General features: G+C 41.6%; 1 protein-coding gene across 1 annotated transcript; it reads right to left on the bottom strand.

The window, feature by feature from the left end:
• Nucleotides 1-6050: 6050 nt before the first annotated feature.
• Nucleotides 6051-10740, bottom strand: CCL28 (C-C motif chemokine ligand 28). Its single transcript, XM_053457952.1, has 3 exons — nt 10633-10740; nt 7347-7473; nt 6051-6248 (listed from the first exon to the last, which is right to left on the bottom strand). Exons 1-3 carry the CDS (start codon nt 10697-10699, stop codon nt 6086-6088), a joined length of 357 nt encoding a protein of 118 aa, XP_053313927.1. The 5' UTR covers nt 10700-10740; the 3' UTR covers nt 6051-6085.
• Nucleotides 10741-12434: the final 1694 nt, after the last annotated feature.

Raw genomic sequence — 12434 nt, 5'->3', positions numbered from 1 at the left:
CTCAACAGCTTTTGTGTCACGTACCCTTTCACAGAGCTCTGCTTCTTCTCTTGCCTCTTCTTCTGTCTTCTTTCTTCATCCACTTCTCTATGACATCCAGTCCATTTACCAGGCCTCACGAAGTGCTTCCTCAAAGGGGTGGTGCATCCATCGATTGGAGGAACAGGAGTGAGAGGATGTCCATTTGGTGCGCACCGTGGCTCTACCCTTTTGTAAATGAACTCCAAGAGGCCTGGTCAACAGAGCTGATACTGGGGAGAAGCGGATGAAGAAAGAAGAGGGAAGTAAAATAGGCAAGAGAAGAAGCAGACCTGTGGGAAAGGAGAAAGGGACACTTAAAAAGTTTTGGAAGAGCCCCACTCCTAGCCAAGGTGTAAATTACACCACCCAAAACCCAACGTATTCCTTCTGGCCATTTGAAATGTTTAAAACAATGGCAGTAGTGTGTTGTTGTCTTTCTACGGCATGTTCCCTACCCCACCTTACGTCACCTACGCACATATTTATTTTTTTAATATGTGTCTTTCTTTATTACTTACCCTATTCATTTTGGCTTTGCCCCAACCTGGACATTTTTCAAAAAAGCAAACTCCAGTGAAATTTATTTTAAGCTGTACTTCCTCATCATTTGCTTATGGGATTGGAATAAAGCGAGTGTTTGCCTAAATCATTATGCAATACCATTATTTACTTTGTTATATTCAGTGATATTGCTTATGCATTAGGTATGTCCCTATATGTTTCTACTGGGTTTATTGATACAGTGATATCTAAAAGTGTTTATTTCATATTCATCTTTCTGTTAATGGTGGCATTATAATGTATTTCATTAACAGTTATTGTGGTGTGTCTGTAGTGTATGTATATACATATATGTACAGCAGTATGTATTTCTTAAATTCATTGTATATATATATGTATGCATGTGTATGTTTATTTATCAAATAAATGATTCACACATAATAGAAACTTAATGCTTTAGTCCCTCTCTGGGGCTTTTATCAAGGAATCCATATATATATATATATATATATATATATATATATATATATATATATATATATATATATACACACAGTATCTCACAAAAATGAGTACACCCCTCACATTTTTGTAAATATGTTATTACCGTATTTGCTGGATTATTGCTTCCTGCTGTATTGCCGGGGCAGCGGGTTGACGTCTACGCGATTCGCGTAGACAACGTCCGCTGCAGCCGGAAGGAGGCGTGGCTAGCAGCGGGGGTTGTCTGCGTCCGTCGCGCATACCTTCCCCGACTGTCAGAGATCAGTGTTCCCCATTTTAGAAACACCTAAGCAGCAAATATAATGAGCTTCTATATAAAGCAACAAGTTATAAATACCTAGACAATAGCTGAGAATCTCAGTCCACTCAGGGAACTCACCATCCACAATCTGAATTTAGGAAATACATAAAGAGCCAAAAAGAGAGCGTCCCATGTTTTCTATAGATATGTCTGCAGTTTAATGTTGTGTGCAAGTGGAGATGTGGGTTCTGTCAACACCGAAGAGAGAGAAATGGAATTACACCCTCCCTCTGGACAAACTATTAGCCCTCCCTGCACATGGGCTAGTAGAAGAGACACTCTCGGTGTCTCGTGAAAAATAGGGGATCTTATTTTCTTTGTTTACATTTTTTTTATGAGGGTGGTGTTGTGAGTTGGAGTCAAAAGCTACAACTTGCAAATTATAACATGGCAAGCACTCACAAACAACACATCTATATTATTTACATTCTCTTTTGCATTCTGCAGCCACTTACCCCAAAAGAGCTGCTACTTCCTTTTCTTACCCGTTCTTTTTTCTCAATTACCCAGTCTTTTTAGATTGTAAGCTTACAAGGGGGGCCCTAATACGCTCATCATTCTTGCCAGGAATTTTGTGTGAAAGTGCCATAAGGCTAGATTGCTCACAGGCAGGTTCCTCAACTCCTTTCACAGGGGTGTCCCGCGTATATATTAGCGCTTAATATATAAAGGATAATAAAAATGATAATAATGAATATGCAAGTTCCTTTGTGAGTTGTAACTCGACTGATAACCTTCTAGTTAATAGACCACACAGGGCTTGCACGGTCTATAGGTGTGCAACACGACACTGAATACAATAAAATATTTCTCTACATTTTTATTTTACCTTTAGTTTTTTTTAAATGCTCTTTAACACACAAAAGCTAAATATATCCTAAACACAAATTAAAAAAAAATATATTTACAAGTAACCAGTGACCTTTTTTATCAGATCACATTATAGCTCGCCATATACTTTTGTATAAAAGCAAAACCCTTTTTTTTCCAGATTACTTTAATTTACAGTATTAGGAGATATCCACCCAAAATTGTATGCACACACAAAAAAAATCAGACAAAATTAAAAACCAGTATAGTGCAAGAACATCATTGTGCGTGAAGCTTGTAATTAAAACAACACTGACCCAGGTAATTATTGAGACATAGAATTGCATTTGATCAGTCCCTTACGAAAAAATTACTGCAGTTTTTCTGAAGTAATACTGCTATTTTTTGGACATGAAAAAACTGCAATACTGCACTTTTACTGCAGTATTACTGCACATTTACTGCAGTTTTACTGCATTTGTACTTCACTGTACTGCAGTTGTACTGCCGTTATTTTTGTACGGAAGCACAAATGCAATAAAGCTGGAGTACATTGAAGTACAACTGTAGGTTTGCAATATAAAAAAAAAGTGCGGTAAATGTGCAGTAAAACTGCAGTACAGTGAAGTACAAATGCAGTAAAACTGCAGTAAATGTGCAGTAATACTGCAGTAAAAGTGCAGTATTGCAGTTTTTTCATGTCCAAAAAATAGCAGTATTACTTCAGAAAAACTGCAGTAATTTTTTGTAAGGGCGTGCTCACCAGTTATGAAAAAAGCTTATACAGTTAAAATGCACACATGCTTTACACCATCGACCCAATCATTTATTTATTAATTGGTACAAAAAGGTCAATGCATGTGAATATTTTTTTTAAAAAAATTTAGATCTCTAGTCGTTCCTAAAAAACCTGCCAATGGACAGAGTTATGGAACTTCTATTCCTTAGGAAAATTCTCCCTGGTTTGCAGGAAAGGGATGTATTAGTAATTCTACCTTTTTCTACGTGATTTTGATAGTAAATGTTTAGGGACGACAATCCCCCTTTCCTCCCCCGATGTTATTTTTTTTTTTTTTTTTATAAATTCAGAATGTTTTCTGTTTTAGAGCATTTGGCACCTGGGACAGATCCTATATTTTTGTCCCCCCCCCCCAGCAACCTAGCACTTTAAACGGCGAAAAAAACTACACTCTCACTCACTTTTACTCTCACTCTCTCATGCCTCCCTAACCCCAACCGCTTTCGTGTCACGTACCCTTTCACAGAGCTCTGTTTCTTCTCTTGCCTCTTCTTCTGTCTTCATCCACTTCTTCATGACATCCAGTCCATTTACCAGGCCTCATGAAGTGCTTCCTCAAAGGGGTGGTGCATCCATCGACTGGAGGAACGGGAGTGAGAGGATGTCCATATGGTGCGCACTGTGGCTCTACCCTTTTGTAAATGAACTCCAAGAGGCCTGGTCAACAGAGCTGATACTGGGGAGAAGCGGATGAAGAAAGAAGACGGAAGTAAAATAGGCAAGAGAAGAAGCAGACCTGTGGGAAAGGAGACAGGGACACTTAAAAAGTTTTTGAAGAGCCCCACTCCTAGCCAAGGTGTAAATTACACCGCCCAAAACCAAACGTATTCGTTTTGGCCATTTTAAATGTTTAAAACAATGGCAGTAGTGTGTTGTTGTCTTTCTACGGCATGTTCCCTACCCCACCTTACGTCACCTACGCACATATTTATTTTTTTAATATGTATCTTTCTTTATTACTTACCCTATTCATTTTGGCTTTGCCCCAACCTGGACGTTTTTCAAAAAAGCAAACTCCAGTGAAATTTATTTTAAGCTGTACTTCCTCATCATTTGCTTATGGGATTGGAATAAAGTGAGTGTTTGCCTAAATCATTATGCAATACCATTATTTATCTAGAGGAGCAACTGGCAACACTGAGATCTATTGACAACTTGGAGAGGAGTCTGCTGCTCACTGAGCAAGCTCTCTCGCGGGTAGAGGTGGGGGAGGATAGCGGGATGGAGGTACAGGACAGTCAGGCAGCTAGCTGGGTTACAGTTAGAAGGCGGGGTAGGGGGAAAAGCGCCAGGGAGGCTAGTCCTGATCTAGCACACCCCAACAAGTTTGCCCGGTTGGCAGATGAGGGGGATGTTAGTTCAGAGTTAGCAATACTGCAGCAAGTCACTGCCTCTGACCTCCAGAGCGGTGTCTGCTCCAGTAAGGAGGGAAGGACGAGCACAGGGCAGGCCAGACAGGTGCTGGTAGTAGGGGACTCTATTATTAGGGGGACAGACAGGGCAATCTGTCACAAAGACCGGGATCGCCGAACAGTGTGTTGTCTGCCTGGCGCTCGAGTTCGGCACATCGCGGATCGGGTTGACAGATTACTGGGAGGGGCTGGAGAAGACCCAGCTGTCATGGTGCACATTGGCACCAATGACAAAGTAAGAGGTAGGCGGAGTGTCCTTAAAAATGATTTCAGGGACTTAGGTAGCAAGCTCAAGGCAAGGACCTCCAAGGTAGTATTTTCTGAAATATTACCTGTACCACGTGCCACACCAGAGAGGCAGCGGGAGATTAGGGAGCTAAACAAGTGGCTCAGAAGCTGGTGTAGGAAGGAGGGGTTTGGGTTCATGGAGAACTGGGCCGACTTCTCTGTCGGATACAGGCTCTACGGTAGGGACGGGCTGCACCTCAATGGGGAGGGTGCAGCTGTACTCGGGGAGAAGATGGCCAGAAGGGTGGAGGAGTGTTTAAACTAGGGAAAGGGGGGGAGGGAAACTACAATATAGAAGGGGAAGATAGTATAGATAGAGAGCTGGGGCATATAAATGTACCTGGGGGTGGAGCGGAGGGAGGGGTTAGAATAGTTAATAGGGATAGGCTCCAGAAAAGCCTTATACCCCCTATTTTGTATATAACACCTCCCCCCCCCGACTTATGAGGTGTACTCATTTTTGTGAGATTATATATATATATATATATATATATATATAATCTCACAAAAATGAGTACACCCCTCACATTTTTGTAAATATGTTATTCTATCTTTTCACGTGACAACACTGAAGAAATGACTCGCTGCTACAATGTAAAGTAGTGAGTGTACAGCCTGAATAACAGCGTAAATTTGGTTTTCCCTTCAAAATAACTCAACACAACAGCCATTGATGTCTAAACCTTGGCAACAAAAGTGAGTATACCCCCTAAGTGGAAATGTCCAAATTGGGCCCAAAGTGTCAATTTCTTTTTTGTGGCCACCATTATTTTCCAGCACTGCCTTAACCCTCTTGGGCGTGTAGTTTACCACTACTTTACATTGTAGCAGCGAGTCATTTCTTCAGTGTTGTTACATAAAAAGATATAATAAAATATTTACAAAAATGTACTCACTTTTATATATAACTTCAAGAGGAATCTGAAGATCATCTAGCCTACTGGTTCTTAAGGGATCAGGTCATGTCGGTCTTTCTTGCTCTGCATATAATATGATAGCTGTGTGGTCCATTTAAGTTTTCCGTGGTGTCATAGAGGTATTCGGCAGAAACATGCCATTTGCATTCGCTCCTTCCCTTGCTCCCCAACTATATTCCATACGGGAGACGTGTTCCCCGGAAAACATGCATGTGATATACTTACCACTGCACTGGCTGGGTGAACACTGCGGGCAGGGTTGTGTTCAGACCCCTGTGCACATGTGTAGAAAGCACTGCCGTTAATTTCAAACGGCACATTTTCTTGCTATTGACTGGCTGCACTGCAGATTCTACTTCGGGTAACTACATGTATTTTTTTTTTTTAAGAAGAATGCATATTACTCAGAGGAAAATATCCATTCTTCTTTGGAGGGGCTGCCAGCGCCATTAAACTGTCCCTTTAGTAAAATCTAGTAGAGGCTACAATAGCCAGTGTTGTAGTACATTTCATTTATGCATTTATTTTTTGTTTATGTTTTGGGATTCTTTTGCTTTTTTTTCGGCCTTTTTGTTTTCTTTTTTCCAACACAAGTAGATGTCTTCTGACATTGATCTTTGTTTTTCTTTTTTATCCATCTCATAACATGCTTATTCTTGGGATTCATACATAAAGTCTTGTGTCTTGTATATAACCTGTCCAAAAAAAAAAAAGAAGACATTTACAAAGATGAATAAAAATATGTTCATTTACAACCCAAAACAATAAAAGCATTAAAGGCCTAAGATGTGCGGGTAAATGTCTACCCCCAGTGCCATTCACTTCACCTGTCAGAGGCCATAATGTTATGGTTGATCGGTGTATATTACCGTATTGGCTGGAATATAGGCCGCACTTTTTTCCCCCACTTTAAGTCTTTAAAGTGGGGGTGCGGCCTATATTCGGGGTCTAGCGCCCGACGCCCGGGACATGCAGTCCCGGGCGCCGGGCAGGCAGCGGGGTTAGGATACAGATCCCCCGCAGCGGTGCAGGGGACCTGCATCCTACTCCCCGATACGCTCAGACAGCCTCCCCTGCCGGCACTTCCCACGGGGGGGACGGGAGGTTGTCTAAGCGCATCGTGCGGACCGTCCGCACGATGCGTTTTACCTCTGCCCACCCCCGACTTACCGGAGCAGACTCCCGGGTGTCTTGCGGGGCCGGCGGGAGACATCTACGCAATACGTGTATGCAACTTCCGGTACCGGCACCGGAAGTTGCATACGCGTATTGCGTAGATGTCCCCCGCCGGCCCCGCAAGACACCCGGGAGTCTGCTCCAGTAAGTCGAGGAGGGGGGGCAGAGGAGGACAGTGGCAGCATATCGGGGGGGGAGGAGGAGGACAGTGGTAGCATATCTCGGGGAGGGAGGACAGTGGCAGCATATCTCGGGGGGGGAGGAGGACAGTGGTAGCATATCTCGGGGAGGGAGGACAGTGGCAGCATATCTCGGGGGGGGCAGAGTGGCAGCATGTTTTTTTTGGTGCTTTTTTAAAGAAAAAAACTTTTTCTTTAAAAAAGCACCAAACTTTTAGGGTGCGGCCTATATACGGGGGCGGCCTATATCCGAGCCAATACGGTATATAATTAATGTGTAAAACTTACCAGGTCTTAACAGGAATTCAGAATATGATGGAAGTAAGAGTTAGTTGGCTTATCTAGTATTTTTTTTTCTTTATTTTAGTAACCAAAGAAATAAGTGAAGGATTAGTGATTGAGTGAAGCAAAGATTAGAATGCCCCCGCCAGTACTTACACAACAGCTCTCAGATTGCATATTCCATTGGCTTGCTGAATTTTATATGATTTCACTCTCTGTAAAACTTTTTTAGGAATCCGGTCACTATATTCAGTGCAGCACTGAATTTTGGAATTTATGAAAGCTGCAGAAGAAAGAGAAGATTAGCGGTAACACAACTACATGAAGGTTGAGCGTGTCACATTAGTTAGCATAGTCATGGGATATTGAAAAAGACAATCTGGAAAAAGGTACTGTGAATTAAGTAGAGGCTCTTTTGTGTACTGGAACGTGATCTCATATCAGCATAAAAGGAATTGTCCGTGCCTGGGAACCTTGGGTTGACCCAGAGTCTCTGGGTAAAGCTCTGCTTCTCCGGGTCTTCACATTCTTCTTTCCCCGGGCATGGAAGAGGTCTACTCCCAGCTCACTTTCTTCACGCTGTCTACCCATTAAAGATCAGCTGCCTTGCCCCATCCCTGCATGCAGATAGCCCGACCCTACACATAGTTATTATTATCTTTTATTTATATAGCGCCAACAATTTACGCAGCGCTTAATACAATACATATATTCAAGGGGTATGACAAGACAAGAATCGACAGACTAAGACAAACATTCATTAGGTGGCAAGAGCCCTGCTCGCAAGCTTACAATCTTGAGGGAACCTCACCTCTTCACAAAGCCACTTTCTCCAATGTCGCATGAAAACGGGATGGTTGGGAGGTACCCTAGTTACCCTAGGCCTAACGGGTAATACGCAACAGGGCTTAACTGAGACTTGTAACTTTGTGATGGATCGATAGCTATTAATAAAATTCAGTAAAACATTTACAAGGAAGACGGATTTATTTATTTTTTTACTCAATTTAACTTGTGAGCATGAGCTAAGTACAAAGTGGCATATCGTTGATCTCAAGCCAACAAACTGAACTGATCGCAAACATTCTTTAATCTCCCAATTCCTCATAAATTAGTTTCATTTACCAATTATTGATTGCTTTTTTTTTGGCAAAATCAAAAGTGAAAATATCATTCTAAGAGCGTGACCAACCATAAAAAGTTCTGGTTTAGTTCTCTTTTTCCTCTTCCCTCTTCCATAAATGTTTTAACTGCTCTAGGGAACAAAGTAGTTGATAACACTAATTATCTGCACGGAATGCCTTATACTGCTTCCCTTCAGCTGCCAGTAAATGATCAATAGAATCATGGTAGGTAACTGCAGTGCTTGCAAAAGAGTTACATGTGCAGGGCCGTGATTAACATGGAGCAAAAGGAGCCGCTACCCATGGGCCAGGCTTGCTTTATGAGTCCAAGGCAGCTGTCCCATAGGCCCACTCAAAACCTGCCAACATCTGGTAATGGAAGTGTGTGCAGCCACCAGCAGAGTCCTCCACATCCTCCCTTTTGGCAGTGTCCTAGTGGTAACAAACATTGACACACATATTTACATACACACTCGCACTAACACTGATGCTACACATAGTTACACTAAAGCACACTAACGCACTCATGCTAACACACACACACACACACACACTCATGCTAACACATATGCATGCTAACACACACACTAACGTTCTAACATACATACATACTGCCTCCCTCCTTCTCTCTCACTTTGTCCCTCTTTGCCTGCCTCTTTCCCTTACACTCTCTCTCCTTGCCTGCCTCCCTTCCTTTTATCTTCTCTGAGGCTTCTTCTGCACTTTCACCGCAGGGTCACTTATCATTGCGGTACGTGACTCTCATTACGTCCCCACAAGAATTTTGGAGGGGCCTGGGGAGCAATGTCAGCCCACCTCTGTGCACGCGCCTAGAAGTCCCCAGCACCCTCTGTATCACATTGGGGCAGCCACTAGGGTAGGGATGCACAGCTTCAGTCCTCAGAGGACATAAATAGGCAATTATTTTTGGATATCCCAAGTTAAGCACAGGTATTTCAAATGAAAAAAACATAATTGACCTAATTTTTGGAGGTAGCATACACAGAATTTCTGGCCTGTTTGTTGCCCTTGAGGACTAGAGTTGTGCAGCCCTGCTTTAATCGTAGTGTACTCTCGGTCCCATTTTGTTCCCTGCCCCATTGCAAACACCCCAAGAGGCACATGCACCTTCGGATGGAACACACAGATGATATGTGGGGGCTGTGGAATCTGTACCACTACTGGCAGAGGCTTCTCTTTCACATAGCCATTACAGAATATGCAGGGGTATGAAGTTGAAACCTTGTGTCGTCAGTCACTGCTAATATCTTCAGGTAAGTCTGATTTAGATTGTAAGCTCACGGGCAGGGCCCTCAAAAGCCCACCATTCCTGCCAGAAACTTTTTGTGTAAAAGTACCATAAGGCTAGATGGCAAGCTTACGGGCAGGGTTCTCAGCTCCTGTTGTGTCTGTGTGTATTAATGCATATTTGTTATGTTGTGTTAACTGCCCCATTTAAGTTGTACAGCGCTGCATAATTTGTTGATGCTAAATAAATACAAAATAATAAAATAATAATTCATGAAAATGCACGACCAGACCTCTCTGCTCCCACTAACTGAATATTGAGATGGACAATTTTATCTACACCTCCTTATTAGACCAATTGCTATGCTTTTCACCTGCATATGGTAGAAATATACTACAAAGAACATGCCTTTGAGAACATATACCAGTCCTCTACATTTTTTTAAGCACAAACATAATAGCACCAAACACATTCAGATGTTTTGCTCCACAACATGAAAATTAATTTACACGACCGTTCAAAAGTTTGGGGTCAATTAGCTGTTTTCATGGAAAACAAGGACATTTATAGCTGTAACATAATTTCAAAAGGGTTTTCTAACAATTAATTAGCTTAAACTTCGATGAGCGAACACAACGTGCCATTGGAACACATGAGTGATGGGAGTGATAGAGGGCCTATGAAGATATTCCATTAAAAAAATCAGCCGTTTCCAGCTACAATAGTCATTTACAACATTAACACCTCCTGATCCCTTGTTGTTTTAATGGACAAGATTTGCTTTTATTTCAAAAACAAGGAAATTTCTTAGTGACCCCAAATATTTAAACAGTAATATATATCTAAAAATACATTCAAATCTCAACTGGGAGAATTAGTAAAGGTTTATTTATTGAAGTAAAAAGAGAAGAATAAATCCATAGCAAGCATGCAGAAACAAAGAAACAGCAGAAGTGTAGATATATATATCACGTGTCCACAAGATGTTGGCTTCTAGCATTTTTTTTATAATTTCACATAACATGTCACTTATTTAATTACACGTTAGACCTACAACTCACGATCCTACCTTCGGAAAGCTGCAGGTAGCAGAAAAATGCAGCCAATACCAGGAGATTGACGAGTCGCAGATCCATGTTTGAGTTGGAACAGCGCAATTTCCTTAACTTGCATTCAGCCAGGTAGTATATACACCACTTTACATGCCACGCCTCCTTTTAACCCCATAAGGACCTGGGATTTCTTACACTACAGGAGCTATTTTCATGTTTTTACTATGTCTTTGTTCAACTGTAATGTGCCTGTTACTCATTCATTTACTCACGCAAAATATATGTTGTTTAATTCAGTACAAATAGAGCTTTCATTTGAAACCATGTTCATAATTGTCAGACATTATTTTGTATGAATGAAATCTAAAAAAGTCAAGAAATGGAGAAAAAAAAACAAAAAAACATTTTTTTACACACTTTTACATATATATAAATTGTACACAGCTAGAGCCAATGGGAAACCCCCCAAAATATATTAATTAAAATATCCTGATTTGGAATCTACCCTGTATGGCAAGGATTTTTATAGATTTATATATGTCCGTTATAGGGCATGGTGGGACTTACCTCGATAGCGGTCACAGACCTGAAAAACACCCTGTAAAACTATACCTTATTGAAAGGAAGACAACGCAGGGCATTTCAAAATATTGGGGCTCAGTACAGGCTTAATGCCTGGGCTCTTATGACCCTCCCATCAGCCCACCCTATGTCCATCCCATTGTCCCATTACTCCATTAGTCTTAAAATCCCCCCCCCATAAGCACACCTTATGAGAACAGGGGCATGCCTAGGGTTACGCTGACACCAAAACTCACGATAACATCTTGTACTGAAAACCACACACACTAACACCAAATACCAACACACATACATTCATGCTAACACCATACATTAACATACACTTACTCACTCATGCCCAGGCATGGTAACCCCATACACCAATACACATGTGGACATACACACTCATGCTAATGTCGTATAGTAACACAACACACCATATGCTCACACATGCTAATACCACACTTTTATAAACATGCACACATATACTAAATAAATACAAAATAATAAAATAATAATTCATGAAAATACACATCATAACATACCCACACACACCCACAGTATCATACTTACATGCACACAGTAACATACTTGCACACACTAACATACTTACACAGATTTACAGTAACATACTTACAGGCACTAACATGCTTATTTGCACTTATTCACACATAACCTACCTTTGTTGGCTCAGGAAGGGGTAGGATGGTGTCAGCACTTCTGCTCCATCAAGGGCCTGACATGTCTGAGTGCTAAGAAATTACATTATATCCTGGCGCTCAGACTCAGCGTGTTGGACCTGAGGAAACGTGTCCCAAAGCACCAGCCTAGCAGTATGCCCAGGGGTTTAGCTGGTGTTGTGGGCCATCAGGGCCTCCTTTTTACTAGTGTTTTTACTACAGTGGTGTCACCTAATTCATGTTACATGACCTTGTTGGGCGTTTTAGTTACCAGGCGTGTGGGTGCCATGCATTAGCGCACCCACCTCAGCGCAACCCACGCGGCTCTGCTCCAATTTAGGGACAATTTTCAAACATTGCATGTTGATTTGGAGAAAAAAAAACATAATTTTATTCCTTTGGGATGAACTGGAACGGAGATTTCGAGCCAGACCTTCTTGTCCAACATCAGTGCCTGACGTCATAAATGCTCTACTGGATGAAAAGGGAAATAAATCACACAGAATCTTGTTGAAAGTCCTCCCAGAATAGTGAAGCTGTTATAGCTGCAAAGGGGGGGGGGCAACTACATTATTAAT

This window comes from Spea bombifrons, chromosome 1 (genome assembly GCF_027358695.1).
Source record: "Spea bombifrons isolate aSpeBom1 chromosome 1, aSpeBom1.2.pri, whole genome shotgun sequence".
Lineage (NCBI taxonomy): Eukaryota > Metazoa > Chordata > Amphibia > Anura > Pelobatidae > Spea > Spea bombifrons.
Note: the sequence above shows the minus strand (reverse complement) of the source record. Positions and strands in the feature narration are given on the sequence as shown.

Bases quoted from the DNA above. Each gene is read 5' to 3' on its own strand.
- CCL28 (XM_053457952.1), bottom strand. From the start codon at position 10,699: ATGGATCTGCGACTCGTCAATCTCCTGGTATTGGCTGCATTTTTCTGC. The intron at 7,474-10,632 runs GTAGGATCGTGA...TTTCTTCTGCAG, and splicing joins CTACCTGCAGCTTTCCGAAG to CTTTCATAAATTCCAAAATT. The intron at 6,249-7,346 runs GTAAGTACTGGC...TTTTTTGGACAG, and splicing joins TGCAATCTGAGAGCTGTTGT to GTTATATACAAGACACAAGA.